Source organism: Nerophis ophidion, linkage group LG09 (genome assembly GCF_033978795.1).
Source record: "Nerophis ophidion isolate RoL-2023_Sa linkage group LG09, RoL_Noph_v1.0, whole genome shotgun sequence".
Taxonomy (NCBI): Eukaryota; Metazoa; Chordata; class Actinopteri; order Syngnathiformes; family Syngnathidae; genus Nerophis; species Nerophis ophidion.
The window spans coordinates 27,071,981-27,095,503 of record NC_084619.1 but is presented as its reverse complement, the minus strand read 5'-3'; the positions used below and the strand labels follow the sequence as shown (position 1 = coordinate 27,095,503).

Here is a 23,523-nt window from a genome sequence, read left to right as displayed (position 1 = left end):
CCTCCGGGTACTCCGGCTTCCTCCCACCTCCAAAGACATGCACCTGGGGATAGGTTGATTCGCAACACTAAATGGTCCCTAGTGTGTGAATGTGAGTGTGAATGTTGTCTGTCTATCTGTGTTGGCCCTGTGATGAGGTGGCGACTTATCCAGGGTGTACCCCGCCCTCCGCCCGAATGCAGCTGAGATAGGCTTCAGCACCCTCTGTGACCCCAAAAGGGACAAGCAGTAGAAAATGGATAAATGGATGATGGATAGAGTGCTCATTGATTTCCTCTATATTGCTGCCATGTTCTTGACATTTGGTTTATGTGAAATGGGGTCCAAAGACATGCACCTGGGGATAGGTTGATTGGCAACACTAAATTGGCCCTAGTGTGTGAATGTGAGTGTGAATGTTGTCTGTCTATCTGTGTTGGCCCTGCGATGAGGTGGCGACTTGTCCAGGGTGTACCCCGCCTTCCGCCCGATTGTAGCTGAGATAGGCGCCAGCGCCCCCCGCAACCCCGAAAGGGAATAAGCGGTAGACAAAATGGATGGATGGGTCATTTTTTGCAAAAAATAGTACTTTGTTTTTGTTTATCATTGTAAAAAAAATACTGTTTTTGGCAATTATTTAATTAAAAAAAAACAACTGTTGTGTCAATTGTAATAGAAAAATAAAACTTAAGAAGGGCAATGTTGTGTATTGGGCTAAGATGCTTCCCTTACTGGGAGGTGGGGTGGATGATGTGAGAGCGGTGTGGATATATCATTATTGTTATGCTGCCTGCCTGAGTGACACACTAAATGATTGGCCATCCATCCATTTTATAGTGTTTGTCCCTTTCGAGGTCGCGGAGGGTCCTGCAGCCTATCTCAGCTGCATCCGGACGGTAGGCAGGATACACCCTGGACAAGTCGCCACCTCATCGCAGGGCCACTAAATGATTGACTCATTGATATTCTGAAGCTGGTTGTCCTGTCGAGTTCTTTTACAACATTACACATACATTGCAGTTTCCTTGCAGACGCACAAGTTCGTATCATATTATTATTTTATGTAATATTTACACCATTTGTGGCAAAGTGAGTTCATAGTTAGTGCTTGCAGATGAAAATCTACTCAAAATAATCTTTTAGCTGAACACTTTCATGTCAAGAGAGAGTTTGGCTCCGTGTTAGAGAGATTACAGCGCAGATTAACAAACTACATTTATGGCAAACTGAATATAAGTAGCAGCACATTATGTTAATCCACATTTTCAAAGAAAAAGAGCAAGTCAGCACTTCGGGTTAGCTGGATTTCCCAAATGTCTCTGTCGTTATAGTTGGTGCATCTTTGTCTCTTACCTCCAGCACTTTTCCTGTGATGAACTGATGACACGCCTCACACTGCACTCCAAAATGGATCTGGTAGTCCTTCTCACAGTATGGAGCACCATCCCTAAGCACAGGAAGTCAATTCTTATAGTTAAAAATTATGTAATATATAACTAATATATGTAATTTTAAACAAAAGGTGGGCTCATTCCTAATAAACTTTAGCGGAAAAATGTTTTCAACTCCAGCCACATCGATAACACACATTGGTGAGACTTTGACGCGAAACAGCAGGACGTAGCAACCGACATTCAGCGTGGCGCTTCTAGAAACTGGGAATGCTATAAACCAGTGGTTCTCAACCTTTTTTCAGTGATGTACCCCCTGTGAACATTTTTTTAATTCAAGTGCCCCCTAATCAGAGCAAAGCATTTTTGGCTCTTCCTCCTAACACAGCGAGTTGAGTTTATACTAAAATGGATACATGGATGGTACAGCAGCGGATTGGGAGAATTTCATGTGGTCAGATGAAACCAAAATACAACTTTTTGGTATAAACTCAACTCTTCATGTTTGGAGGAAGAAGAATACTGAGTTGCATCCCAAGAACACCACACCTACTGTGAAACATGGGGGTGGAAACATCATGCTTTGGGACTGTTTTTCTGCTAAGGGGACAGGACGATTGATCCATGTTAAGGAAAGAATGAATGGGGCCGTGTATCGTGAGATTTTGAGCCAAAACCTCCTTCCATCAGTGAGAGCTTTGAATATTTGACCAAATACTTATTTTCCACCATAATTTACAAATAAATTCTGTAAAATTCCTACAATGTAAATTCCTGGATTTTTTTTTCACATTCTGTCTTTCACAGTTGAAGTGTACCTATGATGAAAATTACAGACCTCTGTCATTATTTTAAGTGGGAGAACTTGCACAATCGGTGGCTGACTAAATACTTTTTTGCCCCACTGTATTAGGCTTAAGTGACTTACTTGCTTATGTACTCCCCGGTTAGCACTTTGCAGCAGGCCTTGCACTTGAAGCAGCCCAGATGCCATTGTTTGTCCAACGCTAGGAGGGCTTGTCCGTTCTTTATGTCTCGGCCACACCCTGCACAGTCTAAAGTAGGAAAAGATGTATTACAACAAAGCCGTTGTCAACTTTCTATAAATCAAATGTTTCTAGAAAAAAACACTGTTGACTCCCTTTAATTATTTAATCACCAGAAATTAGGAATAATGATGCACACAAAGTGAAGCCAAAGACGTGAGACGGTAATGGCGCTTAACTTCTGACAGCTCCCTCTTTCAATCATTTACATCCCTTCAGCCTTGACTTAAAAGCTCTTTCCCTATCTAAGAACGAGCGGTTGGTTTCCTTAACGAACAACACTCCTGTCAACTCTCTTTTAATGAACCGAGGATGAAAGCAGAACCCTCTTTCTGCAACCACAGGGGACATACTGTAAGTACGTAAGGCATAACAGGGTGCTGGTGATGACGTGAGGAGAATAAGCATGACTTATTCATAGGTGACCTTGTCTGAAAGCCATTCAGCTGCCAGCAGAGAGGACGCTGGGGGTGAGAGCAATGGTGAGAAGAAAGATTTAGAGGGTGATGGATCTGGAGTTGCAAATTCCCTTTTCTGAGGAAAAAAATGCATGGCCTCTTTAATTTAGTAAGGCATGTCTAAAGAAGACAACAAACTCCTTAAATAAAAATGTCTAAATCTTTCAGTCTTCAAGAGTTGGTTACTCGCTATTGCTACAAATTAATTACAGGAACTTATTCAGTGCACTTTCTTAACAACATTATGTACAGCTGCAGGTTGTGCAGAAGTGCCAGTGTAATGTTTGTTATCAATGCAAGTGTCCTGCACAATGATCTGTATCTTTCCAATTTTAGTGTGTGTGTTCATATAAAACAATTGCAATCCAAAAATATTTGTTTAAACTACTTTGAACCAAGGAAGTATCTTCCATCCCCCATCCATCCATCCATTTTCTACCGCTTATTCCCTTTTTGGGGTCGCAGGGGGCGCTGGCGCCTACCTCAGCCACAATCGGGCGGAAGGCGGCGTACACCCTGGACAAGTTGCCACCTCATCGCAGGGCCAACACAGATAGACAAACAACATTCACATTCACATTCACACACTAGGGCCAATTTAGTGTTGCCAATCAACCTATCCCCAGGTGCATGTCTTTGGAAGTGGGAGGAAGCCGGAGTACCCGGAGGGAACTGTCACGCCAAATTTCTTCTCCCTACAAACCCCCCCCACCCCCCCATTTACTTCCAGGGTCATGATTAATACAGACGTTTTGTTAACGCTATATAATAAAAATATTACGCTATATTATAAAAATACAGACGTTTTGTTAACGCTATATTATAAAAAAAAAATTAAAAACTATTTATAACACAAGCTATGGGATGACATAAGAGGAAACGTGACCCCGGAAGTAAATAGCTTGTGTTTGTAAATTGTTTTTAAATTTTTTTTAGAATATAGCGTTAACAAAACGTCTGTATTAATCATGACCCCGGAAGTAAATGGGTTGTAGGGGGGAAAAAATTTGGCGTGACAAATTTGCGCTGCTATCAGCATTGCGCAAAAAACTAATTCCGTGTCAAAAATTGATTACCGCCGCGGCCTCGCGAAAGCACATCTTTTATTCACAACTGATTACTAACTACATGTAGGACAATCACTTATAGTTGTTGTTATCGTAAGGATATGTGATATGAAGTGAAGTGAAGTGAAGTGAATTATATTTATATAGCGCTTTTCTCTAGTGACTCAAAGCGCTTTACATAGTGAAACCCAATATCTAAGTTATATTGAAACCAGTGTGGGTGGCACTGGGAGCACGTGGGTAAAGTGTCTTGCCCAAGGACACAACGGCAGTGACTAGGATGGCGGAAGCGGGAATCGAACCTGCAACCTTCAAGTTGCTGGAACGGCCACTCTACCAACCGAGCTATACCGCTGAACAACATACAAAAAACTACAATTTAGGTAACAAACTCAATCTTATCTGAAGCATCCATCCATCCATTTTCTACTGCTTGTCCCTTTCAGGGTCAAGCGGGTGCTGCAGCCTATCCCAGCTGCATCCGGGTATTTAAAAAAAAATTTACTAAATAAAATCAATCCATCCATCCATCTTCTACTTATCTGAAATATACATTCAAAATGGGAAAAAAAAACCCGCAAAAAAGGATGACTTAAATTTGAGATTTTTTTTTCAAACATAGAATTAACCAAAACAGCCAATTTTAACCTCATTACATTTTTGCTTATAGCATGTTGGCACTACGCACATTACAGTGATTCCATGTATTTTTTAAATGAACAACATAAAACAACAATTTAGGTAACAAACTCAATCTTATCTGAAACATCCATTCATCCATTTTCTACCGCTTGTCCATTTTGGAGTAGCGGGGGGGTGTTGGAGCCTATCTCAGCTGCATTCGGGCGGAAGGCGGGGTATACCCTGGACAAGTCGCCACCTTATCACAGGGCCAACACAGATAGACAGACAACATTCACACATTAAAACATAATGCATAAAAATGACTGAGTGAAATTAGTTTTGGTCTGCAGATGATCTGGATGGTGCAACTTCCTGTGGACCATTTTTTTTTAAAAAGTGTTGATGTGTAAGGGTAACAGGAGTGAGTAAAAACCAGGGAAGCAACTAAAATGTGAATTTTAACATTTTTTTTTCTTCATAAAATAAACTTAAAAGTATATTTGGTATTAAACATCTAATGAAAGATTTCATTGATTATACTTCATGATAAAGTCGAATTTTAGAAAGCGGGAGCAGGCAACAATTTTTTTTCATCAATGTTTAATGAATTTATTAGTAATGCAATTACATCAATGTGCGGGACACTTGGCTTATATAAAAACATTTTTTATTGTGGGGTTGTACATTATATTTATCTTTTAATCTCCAAAAAGTAAGTGGTTGATTTGGGGAGTGACTGATGTAACTGGTGTTGTGTTGAAGTACGCAGGGACATACGAACATTTGTTTTAGACGCAATCCAAAGAAATATGTTGGATTTCTTTAACAATGCAATTTAAAAATGACAAAATGATCCATCACATGGCTGGATTACTTGTAACACATCAAATAAAAACTTTTAATCTCCAAAAAGTGACTAATCAATGTTGGTTTTAGAAGTAATAATATATATACACATATATACATACAGAGTATATATATGTAAATATCCATATATATATATAAACTGTATATATATATACTGTATACATATATACACACACACATATATGTATATATATATATATATATATATTTATATATAGATACACGCACACACGCACACACATATATATATATATATATACACACACACGCACTCTTGGCATATATATATATATATACACATACAGAGTATATATATGTAAATATCCATATATATATAAACTGTATATATATATATATATATACTGTATACATATATACACACACACACACATATATATATATATATATATATATATATATATATATATATATATATATCCATATATAGATACACGCACACACGCACACACACACACATATATATATATATACACACACACGCACTCTTGGCATATATATATATATATATATATATATATATATATATATATCCATCCATCCATTTTCTACCGCTTATTCCCTTTCGGGGTCGCGGGGGTCGCTGGCGCCTATCTCAGCTACAATCGGGCGGAAGGCGGGGTACACCCTGGACAAGTCGCCACCTCATCGCAGGGCCAACACAGATAGACAGATATATATATATATATATATATATATATATATATATATATATATATATATATATAGCCAGGTGTACTTTAGTAAACCTGCCAATTTCGAGAGTGGTACTGGCTGCAGGGCTGCCAGCTCTGGCTTTTGGCTCAGCGGCCAGCACACTCGCCTCTCACCCTGACAACCAGGGTTTGTGTGCCCTTGCGGAATGGGATAAAGGTTAAGTGGCTGAACCACCGGGGTTACATATACATGGTTAAAAGTATATCTGATATGTATTCTGTGATTATAAACTAAATAGTGTCATATCAGGTCATTATGTATTGTACTGTTGATCATTAATAATAGTATTATGTCTGAGTGATGAGGCAGGAAATGTTTCTGCAAATTTTTTATTCATTATTTATTGATGACCGAATGTCCCTTTGGGACAGAGGACCCTATTGTATTTTTTAAGGTTTTATTATTATTATCCCGCCGTCTCTTCGAGCTGTAATTTGAACCCCTTATCATGCTACAAAACTCACCAAATTTTACACACACATCAGACTGGCAAAAATTGCCATCTAATGAAAAAAAAATTAAAAAAACAACTCAAAATTGCGCTCTAGCGCCCCCTAGGAAAAAAAACAGACAGAACTGCTTGTAACTTCCGTTAGGAATGTCGTAGAGACATGACAAACCTCTATATAGGTTCTGACGTAGACCTAGATTTCATAAAATGACCTCCTTCAGCTAAAATCAACAGAAAGTTGGCAAAAACCCCTTCAAAACAAAAGTTTCCTAAAAAAATGTCATTTTTGCCTCTTTGAGCTGTAATTTGACCTCCTTAAAATGCTTCAAAACTCACCAAACTGGACACACACAACAGGACTGGTGAAAATTGCGATCTAATGAAAAAACCAAACCCTAAAACTCAAAATTGCGCTCTAGCGCCCCCTAGGAATTAAACAGACAAAACTGCTCCTAGAAAGAAAACACAGACAAAACTGCTTGTAACTTCCAGTAGGAATGTCGTAGAGACATGAAACAAAAACCTCTATTTAGGTCTCACTTAGACCTTCATTTCATTCATTTACATCCTTCACCAGAAATCAATAGGAAGTTGGCAATTACCCCTTCAAAACAAAAGTTTTGTAAAAACCTGTCACCTTTTTTAAAACATTATCTCCTCTGAGCGCGTTTCTTTTTCTAACTGCTCCAGTTTTGATTTTACGAGCCTTCAAAGAACGGCTACGCTGATGCTGCTGCCGTCTCAAGATGGCCGCTTAAAAGCAGGAAGCACCAGCGTGACCACACAATGCAGAGAAGGTAGGTACCGTGCGGGTAAAGATATGTTGACTGGGTGAAAGAAGGAGGCACCAGTTTGACTCCAGGATACAGAGAAGGTAGGTAAAGTGCAGGTAAAGATATGTTGTCTGGGTGATGGCAGGAAGCACCAGCGTGTATGGGTGACAGAAAGAAGCACCAGTGTGATCCCAGGATGCAGGGAAGGTAGGTAAAGTGCAGGTAAAGATATGTTAAATGGGTAAAGGCAGGAAACACCAGCAAAAGTCGGTCCCGTCCATCGCTGGTTGCAGTTTTAATTTTCAGATCAATATTGTTTCGGAGATGCTATTTTGTTTGAACTGTGTAGACGGAGAGTATTTTTGGATTGTTGCGTTCAAATTAAGGAATCATTTTATTTTTTTTTAATGATGTTTTGGGAGTATAGAGTAACTAATGTATCTGGTGCTGTTGTTAAGTGCGCAGGAAATGATGAGGTTTGTTATAATACAACACAAAAAGACAGAAAACGTGGGGATTTATTTAACAATCCAACTAAAAAATGACTCACTAGCTGTCAGCATCACGTGTCCACACACATTGTCCAAGAATGTAAACATGTTTCGTCCTAAAATCACAGCCTACAGTGAAGTATTGTGTCTGCTGTCCGGCGATGCAACAGTTAATTTTAAAAGTGTGGAAAAATGCTGTGTGTAAGAGGGATTTGTAGGAGTAAGTAATATGTGCAAAAACACTATTCATTAAACATAAGCTTAGAGTGGAAGGTCGGAATAACATAAGAAAGTTAACAGCATGTCATCAGGTGTTTAAATGTAAAACTGTGCATTTTAAATCCCCACAGTGCACTAAATTGCTAATTACAGGCAGCGTGCAAGAGCTTGTACACCTACAATTATGTGAAATATATCATTTGTCAGCTGTAAATGTGACATTTGTGGTTTTAAATCCACGCACTCCTCGCTGGAATGGGTGTGGGCCCAGCGAAAAGTGAAGAGTCTGCATTTGCAGTTTGGATATAAGTTTAAAGTCACTTGCTCACGTGCAAAGTGTCCTGGAACTTTGTGCTGGTGTAGAGCACGTGGAAACCTTTTCTACTGACGCTGTCGTCCGAGTGAAATTTCAACAGCAGGGCATCCCCGCGGAGTAGATTTCCTCTGGAGTCTTCCCTGCATCCTTCCATATAAATGATTTAAGTTTCTATAATGTCTGAAAAATGACAAGAGTTGGCCATTTCTATGGTATTAATGGGATTGTAAAGAACTGCTATGGATCCGATGTTAATATGCCAAAATCTCTTTCTTGTTTAGAGGCTACATACAGTAATACTGATCTTTGTTCATGCACATAATAAATATTAATCAAGTGTTTGGTTGTATTCATTCAAGAGAATAACATACATGATGATGAAATACTTATACTGTACTGTATGTTTTGAAGTTCCCTTTATACCCATAAGAGTTACATATTTGATAATAAAGTACCTACTGGACTGTTTATGTATTTTATACCCACAAAAGAGTTACATTTATGATAATAAAGTACCTACAGTACTGTACTATTTACATGTTGAAATACTCGTTAAAAAGCTAAAATCAACTCCAAACAACATCTTAGTGTTTTCAAATAAAATGTTGATATTGACACATGTCATCTGTAGTCCTCCAAAGGGTATTCTCCCGTCCAAAGGCAAAACCCAGTAACTCAATTTTGGTCAAAACTGAGCTGATAATGATTTTGGAGTTCCTAGTTGATATGCTTTATATTAGTGTATGCGATATTGTAATTTGTTCCGTAAGTGAGCTGTTACGCGCATGGCAGGACCTAGCAACTACCACATAACCGCGTAGATACAACAGAAAAACCTAGTATCTCAAGGGACCAATCGGAGCTTCTTTGTCAGTCGCCTTATTGTCTTTAATGAGACATTTGCACGAATGGGGCCGACGGTCAACATGATTATGTGATATCATGGCACGAGGGGATATTTGGAAGATTGGCCCAGGACGTTGCAAGCACCTTCATTAGATGTATTGTTCTTGATTCTTCCCCTTGCATACTCTTTTGGCCAGATAACTGTGGAGGTCAAAATAAAAACTGGACGCTGTACACGGCTCTTGCCCAATGTGCAAACACAGAATGAGGCCACCCGAGATTGTGGAGAAAGGGCACACGTTCATGAGAGCAGATTCAATCCATGGCTCAATCGGCAAGAAAATGAAAGCTCAAGAAAACATCTATACGTTTGATGACTTTGTAGATCTTTGTAAGACAGCATCAAGATAGATTGGTTTTCCTTTGTTTTCTCAAAATCAGCTAGAAGTGAGTTACTGGGTTTTGCCTTTGGACGGGAGTATTCTAGTAATCTATGCACAGATGAGATGTGTATGTATCAAAATATTACTTTCATCACTTTTTGGCAACCAAAAATACCTTGATTTAATGAATATATCCAACCACTTTATTAATATTTATTATGTGCTTGAACAAACAACAGTTAATATTGTATGTAGTTTCTGAAGAAGGAAAAAGGTGTTAGCAAATCAAAATTGGCTTTACAACAGTTATTTACAATTAATACCATAGAAATGGCCAACTATTTAATATTTCGGACAATGAAGGATACATTTTTTGCAGCCTCCCCACCCCTTTTCTGTAGCTGGGTCTGGTACGCCTAATAATTACCTAATTAAATATTCAAACAGTGTTCGTATTCAAACTGTGTGTAATGTTACGCTGGTCAAAAATATTAAATACGCTTGTCAAATAAAAAACATCTGCCTTGATTTTAATAAATACCTAGGCCTATTACACTACTGTGTTTCAATGTTGGTCATTACAGTGGTACTTAAAGACCAGTTTTTTTCTGAGGTGGTACTTGGTAAAAAAAAGTTTGAGACCACTGCCCTAATACAATACGTCATTAAATAATATGCAGGCCATGGAAAGGCCAAAAGTTAACTTTTTTTCTGTCCATTTAAACTCTGACTACAACTTCAGCACTGTCCTGTAACCTAAATCATTTTTGGTTAATTTTTGAAACACACTTTTCTGTTGAATCACTGCAATGTGCCTAGTATCAACATGCTAAAGTGGTGCATCAACTTAAGAATGCTCCAACTTAAAGGGGAACTGCATTTTTTCCCCATCATTTAAAATCCTTATAAGAGACAAGGACACATGTCTTTTTTTCTGTGCATTTTGATTTGTAATAATCGTTTCTTTCTAGGTGGCTAACAATGCAACTAATGGGAGTAATCTATTCTGCATCCAGGGTTACGTTCAATGTCGGGTAGCATGTCCAATTCTGATTTTTTTGTTAAACCTAATCTTTTTATGTCGTAGTTAATGTTATAAACAAAATGTAAATATATAATGTGAATGCAAATAGACCCACATGCACACATTGTTTGTGGAAATAAACAGGACTCCAATTCTAGTACTTTAAATGTCTCAGTCATGGCACAGTTTGTGGGGCTTTTCAACGTCTGCTCTGAAGAGTGTGGACGAGCAGTCGGAGACAGGAGTGGTGGAACATTGGCCTGAGTTCCCAAGACATCTTATTTTTGCCTGTTTTCTGCTCATTTGTTATTTATTTTGCAACCGTTAATTTTGGCGAAAAAGTGTCCTGAAGGCTAAGCCATCCGGATTCATATAGCTCCAGTCGCTGCTGCATGACTCTCTCTAAGACCCACACTTCCTTAACCGCATGAGTTAAGTCCTTAAAAAGATGCAGTGTCACAGTGCAAAGGCATTAGCAAGAGGTAAGCTAACTTCTGCGTCAGCAACTGTATGGCTTTTGAGTTTGTAATAGTTAATGCTTGATTATCAATTGCGCTTCGCAAGTGTATTGTACAAGGTTGCGGTCACAAGCAGAAACGTTGATCACCTACCAAATTCCACACATTACCAAATAAAACTCTGGACAGACTGAAGCAGTGGATACTGGCTCTTGACTTGGACCCAGCGACTTCGAGTAAAATACTAAGCTGATGTTAGTTTGTCCTCAAAATATTTTACACGAGGACTATTCTGAATTTTGCCAAAAGATTGAGCCACTCCATCAGACAATGTTAATTAACTGTTTACCTTTAACTGTTAACCTTTCCCAACTGCTTTGGCACCTGTTGCAGCCATGAAGTTCTAGGTTGATTGTTATTTGCAGAAGGCAAATGGAGTTTGTGAGTTTGAACATCAAGTGTGTTGTCTTTGTGGCGTGTTCAGCTGAGTGTGGGTTGAGGGGGATTTGCGGATCGTTGTGTTCTGTTTGTATTTGCATCCAACACAATTTCCCAACTCGTATGAAAACCGGGTTTGTATGATAGATAGTGGGGACGGCGTGGCGCAGTGGGGAGAGTGGCCGTGCGCAACCCGAGGGTCCCTGGTTCAATCCCCACCTAGTACCAACCTTGTCACGTCCGTTGTGTCCTGAGCAAGACACTTCACCCATGCTCCTGATGGGTGCTGGTTAGGGACTTGCATGGCAGCTCCCTCCATCAGTGTGTGAACGTGTGTGTGAATGGGTGAATGTGGAAGTAGTGTCAAAGCGCTTTGAGTACCTTGAAGGTAGAAAAGCGCTATACAAGTACAACCCATTTATCATTTATTTGCTGTTGTCGCATAAAAGGATGGCACTAGTTGCTAATGCTAGGACAATGACTTAGTGCTTCACTGTACCCAGCAACATTATTCTATGCCTCGAGGGAGGTGACGGTATCACCTAAGACCCCTGTTGAGGGCTAGCATGTTTTGTTTGTTGTGATTGCCCTGACTAATTGCGGTAAAGTTAGCCTCTCAAGACAGAGTTCCGGTAGAGTTTAAAAATACGGTAAACATTGTACACAATGTTTTAAATGTGTCTGTTACTACATTATATACTTACAGCATGCATGTTGATTGAGGTTTGTAAAGTTGTTTTAGAGGGCTTTGAAGGCAACGTAGGAAACTCCCATCATCGAGACTGTAAGACCCATCTTGCAAGCATTTTTTTTTTAAATTTGGAATCCTAAAAAAAATGCATTTGTCTCTCATAGGGATTGTGAATGATAGGCAAAATTCCCCCAAAAATGCAGTTGAGAAACAATTTAAGGTGCAAGCATCCCCGTCATTAGTTTGCTTAGCAAGTGCCACAGAAACCCCGCAAGATCCGCCCAAAACATCTAGTCTTACTCAGTATAACTAGAGATGGACATAACTTTGCATTCTAAGCATGGGAACTAAGAAAGCGAGTTGTGAAGGGCAGTGCTGTGAAGAAGTGGATGATGTTCACTGAAATCCTGTAAAGAGAGTAATCATCCAAAACATTACAGAGCATGTCGCCAACTTGGCAAAGCAATTGAAGCGCATCACTGCTAGTCTGCACTCTACTGAATTAGCCAATAATAATAAAATAATATATAAACGGAGGACATTTATCAATGAAAATGTGGCAAAGTTGTTTAACGGAGAATTAGCTGGAAGGAGATACCATAGAAGTCCACTCTTCAAGGTAAATAATGTACATTGTTATATTACTTCATAAAACTACTGTGGTTGTTAGTAGTACTAGTGCATTCTATTGTATTGTTTTAATACAACATGTATTACCTAAAACTTTCTTTTTAAAAGGCATGTTAAATGTTAAAATCATGTTTTTCGGGGCAGGGGATCAAGAACCATACATCCATCCATCCATTTTCTACCGCTTATTCCCTTTGGGGTCGCGGGTGGCGCTGGTACCTATCTCAGCTACAATCGGGCGGAAGCCAGGTACACCCTGGACAAGTCGCAGGGCCAACAGAGATAGACAACATTCACAGTCCCATTCACACAAGCACCAACTGAATTAATTTCAATTAACTTCAATGGGATATGTTGATTTGAGATACGAGTTTTTTGAGTTAAAACTTATTAAACTTGTAAATTGATGTACTGCTGTATTTGTAGAAATGGCACGTGGTCATATTTCATGTGTTTGCCAATTCTATGCTAAAGCTCACTCCTGTTACTTTCAGTACTGATACTCAAATGAGTCATTCAAAGCTTGGGAAGCTTGTCAAGAATCAAAAGAAGTGGGCCAATACAAACGTTGAGTTGTTTTGTGAACTGTTTTATCAAGTTTAAATTTGGCTAATTAGTTTTATCAAGCAAATGGCACTGATTGTGTGTAACGGCTCATTATGAGCCCAGTACAAGATTAAAATCTGGTGGAAAGATTTGTTTCTGTAATCCAACATTATGATTAAAGGGCAACATTATCACCAGACCTATGTAGGTGTCAATATATACCTTGATGTTGCAGAAAAAAGACCATATGTTTTTTTTAACTGATTTCCAAACTCTAAAAGGGTGAATTTGGCGATTTAAACGCCTTACAATTGATAGCCTGTTGGAGTGATGACGTTTCACCCGTGACGTCACAACATGAAGCGATCCGCCATTTTCTCAATCTTATTACACGCACTAAGTAAAATTAGCGCTGTTATTTTCCGTTTTTTCGACTGTTTTCTCGTACCTTGGAGACATCATGCCTCGTCGGTTTGTTGTCGGATAGTGTAACAACACGAACAGAGACGGATTCAAGTTGCACCAGTGGTCAAAAGATGCGAAAGTTTGTTCTGCACACTTTACCGACGACAGCTATGCTACGACCGAGATGGCAAGAATGTGTGGATATCCTGCGACACTCAAAGCAGATGCACCGAACTTTTAACATTTTGCATGAATGCACAAAGGTGAGTTTTGTTGATGTTATTGCCTTATGTGGAGTGTGCTAATCAGATGTATTTGGTCACGGCATGACTGCAAGCTAATCGATGCTAACATGCTATTTAGGCTAGCTGTATGTACATATTGCATCATTATGCCTCATTTGTAGCTATATTTGCATCCAGCCTTTCCCTCCACCCACATTTAATGCCAAACAAACACATACCAATCGTTGGTTAGAGGGTGATCGCCGAATTCATCTTCGCTTCCTCCCGTGCCGCTGTCTGTCGTGATACGGCTCAATAGCTTCAGTTTCTTCTTCAATTTCGTTTTCGCTACCTGCCTCCACACTACAACCATACATTTCAATACATGCCTAATCTGTTGAATCGCTTACGCCGCTGAAATCCGAGTCTGAATCCGAGCTACTATCACTATACCTTTCTGTGCTATCCGCCATGTTTGTTTCTGGTGGTTTCACGTTGTGACTTCACGGGATAATGGACGGGTGGATATACCAATGGTGAAAATCAGGCACTTTGAAGCCGTTTTCAAGATGTTGCGTGATGGGTAAAATTTTGAGAAAAACTTCGGGAAAAAAAGATAAGCCACTGGGAACTGATTTTTATTGGTTTTAACCCTTCTGAAATTGTGATAATGTTCCCCTTTAATACTACACACACTCAGTTTGCTCCATGCAGTTTTTAGGAATGTGCCACAAGACATTACATTTTGCAGGTGTATCTAAAGAACTGAAACTAAAATTCACTTGTCAAACTCGGCGGGTGATTGATACCTGTTACTATCAACAGAATTGCCATCAGAGGGTGAGTGTGTAGTAGTTCTTCTGCAATACTTTAACAAACTTGACCATACCAAAAATAACACCCTATAAATCCTTGCTGTTTTCTTATAGCAAAGAAAAAAAAAACACTGGATAAATGCATTAATGTTAGACAAGATCTACTTACTACTGGAGCCAACGATGTCTTTTGGTCCAGGAGACATTGGCTCAAGACAGTACTGACACAAACAATCCTTCCCGTTAAAGGTCACTCTGTCTCCTGCTGGGAAAGGCCGTCTAGGAAGAGGATAGAATCAGTGATGGTTGAATATTAAAAAGTAAACTGAAACCCTGAGGTAAAAGGTTTTCGGGTGTAGCTTTGGGGTTATATCCATTTATCGCAGTGATTTTTCTAACTGTGGTACGTAGGCTCCATCAAGTGCCATGCCAAATATCTTAATTAAATATTCAAACAGTGTTACTGTTCAAAATGTGGGTAATGTTACAATGGCCAAAAATATTATATAAACGTGTTAAATAAAACCTTTACCTTGTTGTTAATGAATACTTAAGCCTATTACACTACTATAGTTTAATGTTGTCCATTATGGTGGTGCTTGAAGAGCCAAGTGCTTTCTGAGGTGGTACTTGGTGGAAAAAAATTGCAAACCACTAATCTATCTGATATATAATGGTGCATATTGTATAAACACAATCAACAAAAGAGAAAGTGTCTTGGTCAAACCTGACAAAGAATGTAGAGTGGTACCTTGGTTTTCATCCACCCTGGTTTTAGTATGATTCGGTTTTACCAAAATAGTCTCAGTTTCCATGCACTGTCTTGGTTTTAGTACGATTAAACACTTGTTGGTGACTGCAAAATAAGCCGTCATGGTGCCAAAGAAAGTTGTATCATACAGTAAAGGTCCGATCAAAGTGAACGAAAACCTTGGCGTCTGTGTCTCCAGAGTGTCACTGAATGCATCACACTGCAAAATTAAATAAAGCCAAACAATTAAGGGGTATATAGTCATATATACGTCTGTAGTTTTGTACCAAGTATGGTCATGCACTGTTATCTTGATGGCAGAAATCTAATTTGCTTGCGCTAAGAGAGTTACAAGCTCTACTTGCGGCCCGCCTCTTTAAAGGCACTCACATTGCCTCAGAGATCATTTTTACTTGCTGATGCAAAGTTAAGCCGGGCAAACAGGCAGTTTGCCAGATCACCGAAGACTGGACGTCAGCACATAATGCTGCGGAGTAACGACAGTGGCTATGTTTCCATGAGCTAAAATAGTCTGATTTCTCAAATGTTTAATTTGTTTTAATATTTTCACATACATACGTTTGTATATATATATATATATATACGTTTGTATATATATATATATATATATATATATATATATATCTGTACATATATTCCGAGCACGATGATGTTACGTTATCGATGGGAAAATGCATTTTAGACAATATGATTTGGCGACACCGAGAGTAACAAGTGCTAGGAAATGGATTACAAAGGGCAGATTTTAAAAAATGATATACATTTTTTGTCCTATGCCATGTTTCTCCCGTAAACTAGGTGGCGCTTATTTCCAGATAAATCTATTGATTATTCAGTTGATTTATGACAAAACACCAAAACATGGCATCTGTGCGACTCCTTAGAAGTCAACAGCACAGTTCTTTTTGTACCTGATGTCCGCTGTAATATTGCCACGGATCACAAATATTACATCTCTAATCATTATGCTGTTGTTAAATAGCAAACAGCATAAAAAATTATCTTAGATTGCGCAACGAACATGTCGCTACTACCAAGAATGTTTCGGAGCGGTTGTGGGTCCGCAGCAAAGAAAGACTGGAGAGAGTTGTTTTGAAGGAATGTTTGGACAGAGAATCATGGAAGGAAAACATTTAAATGTCTCTGTGGGGGGGGGGGGCGGGGGCGGGGGGTTGGCCTGCGGACCTGCAGCGAAGAGGGGTGTGCCAGGACAGGCTTTGAAGTCAGCGACAGGTGCGTAGATGGCCCACCTGGGCGTGCTTATCCAATCACCTGTTGCTCTGTTAAAGGCAGCAGCCGGGAAGGAGAGGGGAGTTGGACCGCGAGCGAGAACTGATACAAGAAACGATGGCTGAAAATCACAGAGAGACACTCATTGAAAAATAAATCATTGCTCCGAACCATGCACGCTGCTGTCCTGTCAGTGATTGGTGGTCCGAAGAACCCGGAAGCACAAGACTTCCACAGTCTCGAAGTTCATTTCATAAGCTCTGTGGATTGATGCAAGAAGTTTTAAATCCAAAGGAAAAGATTGTTTGTGGCCAGATACCATTCTGGATAAGGATCTCTGTTGTTCTGGACAAGCTTGCCAGTTGTGTGAAATCAGTTTGGAGTGCCTAGTAATATACAGTACCTGCTTGATTCTCTTCCATCTCATTTGTATTTTGTTCAGGAATCCAAATGAATCCGCCATGCTCCATTTCCTTAGCTAATTTTTTTAATAAATCTCTGTTCCTTTTTTTTTCTCCCATCGATACACTTCAAAATGTTCCATTCTTTTAATTTATGAAGCAAATCAACCTCTCTTCTTTATTCCAGTTGGTGCCTGTATTTTTATTGAATGGTCTCTGCTTCCGGGTTATATCCTGTGCTGTGAGACTGGCGCATTTGCAATACAAAAGATCCCCTTCGGCAGGCCACACACACTAGGCAGTTCTGGTTTTCAATTGCATAATCTAGGTGTGTTAGTCCGACTTTTCAAAAGCCAAACAAAATCAAATTAAAGTGCTTCCATGGATTGTAGGATGCCTCTTTTGAACCAAATTATTTGAGAAATCAGACAAATTTAGCACATGGAAACGTAGACAATGTGATGTGTTTTGGCATAATGCTGTCTTGTGCATGATTGCATCAGTCGGTGCAAACCAAGTGTGAATGGATACACCAAGATTGTGAAAAACGCCAAATAATTCAAGAAATAGACACAGCAAAGTGTGAAGGTGCTGTTTCCGATTCACCTTACGATGTGTTTTGACAATATTCCTGCAGTTAACACACATGCTGTACTACTTGCTTACCATCCAATGTACAGCATGACCAATCGGAGGCTTACTTGCAGATAGTGCAGACAAAGCAGGCTGGGTGATAGGTCTTTCCCAATGCCGTGACCACTTCCCCCTCCACGAAGTCCCCGCATCCATTGCAGCGGGTGCCGTGCATGCGTTGGTAGTCCAGCGTGCACAGATACTCTCCATTCTTCATGAAGAAGCCCCCCTGGGCCAGGTCGCAGCCGCACACTGCACAGAGCACACACAGTGGCAACGGGTCATTTAATGCTCAGCTCACACTCAGCCGTCAAGCCGCGCACTTCCTCTACGCATGAGTGCTTTGTCATGATTTACTAGCGTCAGGAAAAGCTCACTAAATGTTTGAAAAAAATCCATAAGTGCATATTAATTTCAAAAAGCAATGTTTCCAGTTACAGTGGGGCAAAAAAGTGTTTAGTCAGCCAGCGATTGTGCAAGTTCTCCCACTTAAAATGATGACAGAGGTCTGTAATTTTCATCATAGGTACACTTCAACTGCGAGAGACAGAATGTGAAAAAAAATCCAGGAATTCACATTTTAGGAATTTTAAAGAATTTATTTGTAAATTATGGTGGAAAATAAGTATTTGGTCAACCCTTCAAAGTTCTTACTGATGGAAGGAGGTTTTGGCTCAAAATCTCACGATACATGGCCCCATTCATTCTTTCCTTAACACGGATCAATCGTCCTGTCCCCTTAGCAGAAAAACAGCCCCAAAGCATGATGTTTCCACCCCCATGCTTCACAGTAGGTGTTGTGTTCTTGGGATGCAACTCGGTATTCTTCTTCCTCCAAACACGACAAGTGGAGTTTATACCAAAATGGATACATGGATGATACAACAGAGGATTGGGAGAATGTCATGTGGTCAGATGAAACCAAAATAGAACTTTTTGGTATAAACTCAACTCGTCCTGTTTGGAGGAAGAAGAATACGGAGTTGCATCCCAAGATCACTATACCTACTGTGAAGCATGGGGGTGGAAACATCATGCTTTGGGGCTGTTTTTCAGCTAAGGGGACAGGACAATTGATCTATGTTAAGGAAAGAATGAATGTGGCCATCTATCGTGAGATTTTGAGCCAAAACCTCCTTCCATCAGTGAGAGCTTTGAATGGTTGACCAAATACTTATTTTCCACCATAATTTACAAATAAATTCTTTAAATCTCCTACATTGTGAATTCCTGGATTTTTTTTTCACATTCCGTCTCTCACAGTTGAAGTGTACCTATGATGAAAATTACAGACCTCTGTCATCATTTTAAGTGGGACAACTTGCACAATCGGTGGCTGACTAAAGATTTATTCCAATGACGGGGCACCACCTTGAATGTTCAAAGCAACAATTGTACAATTATCCAGCCCAGGAAACAGTCCTCATCTGCCCCTGAAGATAAGTGGCTTTACAATGTTATACTCTGCAGTGAGTTCCTTCTATTCTCTTGCAATCTTGGCATGTAAAACAAGGACACTGGGTTAAAACATTTTTGAAAAAACTGCACATGGGTTCTGTGAATTTGTCTGTATTTCTTTAGAAATGGTCACTTGTTAAGTGCAAATCACATTGTGTACGACTAAAGTTCTTGTACACCATGTTCTCTACTCCACAACTCAGTGACGTGTGGTGAGGTTTACGGCTGGTGGGGCAATGATTTTTTTTTTTTTTAATTTTAACTCTTATTCCCATTTTTTGGTACACAACTAAAAAATTCAACATTTGCGGTGTGCAAATCTTATCGATGAAACTTATGAAGATTGTGTCCCTGACATGACAAAAATACTAAGTGTAATCTATTGAGTGGATTTGTCTTCATGTACAGTACATGCGGAACATATGATGAGTATTTAAATGCCCACATTGCTGGGAGGAGATGCAAATATAATCATTTAGCACTCAAAACCTGAAACTGTTTTGGGGCCCCTGTTTTGCGTCTTTATTTAGCACATTTTGAAAGTTTTTTCGGCGTAGACGGTGCAAAAGGTCATCGCTGCAATGACAGCTGATGAAGAGAAAATTCTCCGTCCGTGTTTGTGTCAACATAGTTGGACTGTCGGAAATAAAAAAAACATTAGATATATTGTCTATTCTGCAATGCCATGTTCTAATTTTATAGCTGTTGGATGAATTATGAGGTTTATCACAACTAATTCAATTGATCCATTTGGTGTCCGCATGCATGTTTTTTGTTTATTTTTATTTTTTTAATTACACTCGTTTTATATTGATAGTAATCTCCATTATGAAAAAATGTCTTGAAACATGCCTTTTCTGGTGTACGGATCATTCCAGTGCACCATCTCAGTTCGTGCCATTTCCAGAGCGTATCTTCGGTGTGATAAAAATAGGTTCTGTTTTCTAGATTGCGCTTTTCATTGCCGAGAAAAAGGTGGCGCAAATTATATTTGTGTTATGCATGTTCTGCAACGGGCCTCTTAACCTCTTTTACCTCGGGGCCCACTCAATAATGAACACTGAATTAGTCATCTTATGCTTGGTTTTAATCGTATTCAATTATTTTATCCAACCAAACTCACAATTTAACAGGGTGAAGCTTTTCAAATGATATGAAACCATGTGTTTATCACATAGATTATTACCAAGGCTTAGGTCAGGCTGATTACAAAATAAATTCTGTACTAATCAAATGTACTCCAAAACAAGGGACTCAAACTAATTAATTTACGTACAAATATGCTAAAATAAATACATTTTAAGTAATAATATGAATAATATATAACAATAGAAAATCCATCCATCCATTTTTTACTGCTTGTCCCTTTTGAGGTGGCGGGGGGCGCTGGTGCCTATCTCAGCTACAATCGGTTTCTTGAAAAAAAAACTGTCAATAAAATTTAATTGCAAATAATAAATACAGCTTCACCGCTATGGTCATAATTTTTGCGCTTAAGTTACTTTACTATGACTTTAGCTCCAAAAGTCTTCTGTTTGTTTCCCAAATGTGTTGGAAAAGTGTATTACAACTGAGTACTGCTGCGACCCATACCAACAACAACTGAGAAAACAGATATTTTTTTGTTGCCCTTCCGGAGACGCTCAACAAAGGGCCCTATGGGTAAGAAACACCACAGTTTGGGGCATTATGCGGTGAATGTAAAGTGAAAGAGGGCGTCCATGGTGGTGCAAACTACTAGTACAAGAAAAATATTAATTTAAATTTGCACGACTTCAACTTGAATTGTGCACACAGTCTTAGTAGATCATCCGCATCCGTAATTTTTGAGGGGGCCCCATATTGTTTGAAGAGGTGCATGCAAAATGAACATTTATGAATGAAAGGTAGCTTCATATGAAATGTCACTGCAGACATTTCTAGTCCGTTCTTGCTCCTTCATATATGAGAATATAATATAAAATTTCCCTTGATATCATCACTCTCCTGGTGTGCAGAGTTAATGCACTGTTTGTAGGCAACATAATCAATTCCCGGTTGGATTGTAACCAGGAGTGGTTTGTGTCTTCATGTTTTGATTATGTAAAATGTGTTATTTTGCACCCAAAAAAATATTAAACAAAGGTTGACTACCACACAGCTACATTAACTGACATCTCTTGCATAAACACAGTGTTACAATTCAAGCTAGGCTGCTAGGGTAACATCTATAATTAAAATATTTTAACTGCAAAAATGAGAATAACTGTGTGCCAGTCCTGCATCTTGTGTATTTAATGGGCTTTGGGACATGACACAGCAAAGGGGTAAAATATTTAGATGTGGGCGATAACATCATCATTGTTATGCAACGAGCACCGCTAAATCCTGCGGATGAATGAGAAGGAGTGAGGGAACAAGAAGTAATTGTATTAGAGCTCAGGGATGATGAGCTTAACTTGCAAACTAACCGATTTGAGGGGCCAGTGGCGGTTGATCTTTGTGACGGTGACCATCACTTCCTACAAAAAGTGATGTATTGCATCACAATTTTTAGAAACTAAAAGGGTTTATAGTGTAAGTGGAATAGCAGCTTTAGGGCTTGATTTACTAAGATCCAAATACCACGTGCTCAACAGCATGTGCAATCTATAAAATTAGCGAGCATGTTGCGTGTGATTTACTACGACTGCATGTGCAATTGAAAAGTGTTGCAGATAGCCCCATTTAAATGAGGATTTTTGCGAGTACTAGATGGGGCACCACCACAAAGACATTCTCATTTACTGCACATTCATGTTATCATGTTCCTACCTGCAGTGTTTTGTTATATTTTCAAACAAGCAGGAGACTTTTCTTTTTTTTTTTTTACCACCAATGGAGCTCTCATTAGAGAGAGGCTACATTTACTACACTCAAGGTGCAAAAAAATGCATACTAGAATAAGTTTTTAATACAAGAAATATTGTATTAATACATAATGGAAGTAAAGTAGGTGTGTCAAATGTACGGCCCGAGGGCTGGATCAGGCCCGCAGGATGAGTTCGCTAAGTATAAAAATGAGCCGAAATTTTTTAATGAAAGAAACTGCTGTTCTAAATGTGTCCCCTTGATGTGGCAATGGCAATTTTTTTTGTATCATTGTAGATTAGGCTACATATGTAAAAAAAAAAACAAAAAAAAAACATGATGATAGTGCACCAGTCCAGGAAAATGAGCAAACTACATTAATAACATCCTGTAATTTGATTTTGCTTTTTTTTTAACTTGATAGATTGAAAATTAACACCAATGAGTTTACTGGTTAAAATTATCCATCCATCCATCCATCCATTTTCTACCGCTTATTCCCTTTTGGGGTCGCGGGGGGTGCTGGCGCCTATCTCAGCTACATTCGGGGGGAAGGTGGGGTACACCCTGGACAAGTTGCCACCTCATCGTGGGGCCAACACAGATAGACAGACAACATTCACACTCACATTCACACACTAGGGCCAATTTAGTGTTGCCAATCAACCTATCCCCAGGTGCATGTCTTTGGAAGTGGGAGGAAGCCGGAGTACCTGGAGGTACATCATTTATTCAGAAAGTATAAATAAGTACAAATAAAGATTGAATACTATTAACCGCAACATGTAAGTGTAAAAAAAAACATTATGATTTATACATTTTCAGAATTTGCATGTTCTTTTTTTAAACAAAGAAAACAATCTGAAGTTGTCTTTATTTGTAAGTTCTCCTGCCATGATTTTCCCAGTCTGGCCATTTGGGACTTGATTTTTATCTATGGGGCCCCCGATCTAAAATGAGTTTGACAACCCTGATGTAAAGAAAACCAAACATCATTAAAAAATACTAAATGACACCAAAATGCACTAATATATATATATTTTTTTTGATTGATTGGAACATTTATTAGTAGATTGCACAGTACAGTACATATTCCGTACAATTGACCACTAAATGGTAACACCCAAATAAGTTTTTCAACTTGTTTAAGTCGGGGTCCACGTAAATCAATTCATGATCAGCCTCTTAAGTCCTTTTGCAACTATAAAATTATAAAATTATGTTGCTGAATAGACAATGTGTCTAATATTTTTTATTTCTAACTGTCCAAAATGCTGACGGACACACATAGGACAGAAGATTCTCATATGTCCCTCATCTGCC

General features: G+C 39.0%; 1 protein-coding gene across 11 annotated transcripts in view; it reads right to left on the bottom strand.

The window, feature by feature from the left end:
* The window catches only part of ablim1a (actin binding LIM protein 1a), a 135,164-nt gene that overhangs the window by 49,086 nt on the left and 62,555 nt on the right, over positions 1 to 23,523 (bottom strand). For all 11 annotated transcript variants that reach the window (XR_009808122.1, XR_009808121.1, XM_061910703.1 and 8 more), the window contains 4 exons: positions 17,982 to 18,165; positions 15,047 to 15,156; positions 2,299 to 2,425; positions 1,333 to 1,426 (listed from right to left, as the gene is read on the bottom strand). Coding sequence is in view for 9 of the 11 variants with exons in the window: in XM_061910703.1 (XP_061766687.1) it covers positions 1,333 to 1,426; positions 2,299 to 2,425; positions 15,047 to 15,156; positions 17,982 to 18,165 (515 nt within the window). In the remaining 2 variants the exon portion in view is untranslated. The remainder of the gene's footprint in view (positions 1 to 1,332; positions 1,427 to 2,298; positions 2,426 to 15,046; positions 15,157 to 17,981; positions 18,166 to 23,523) is intronic.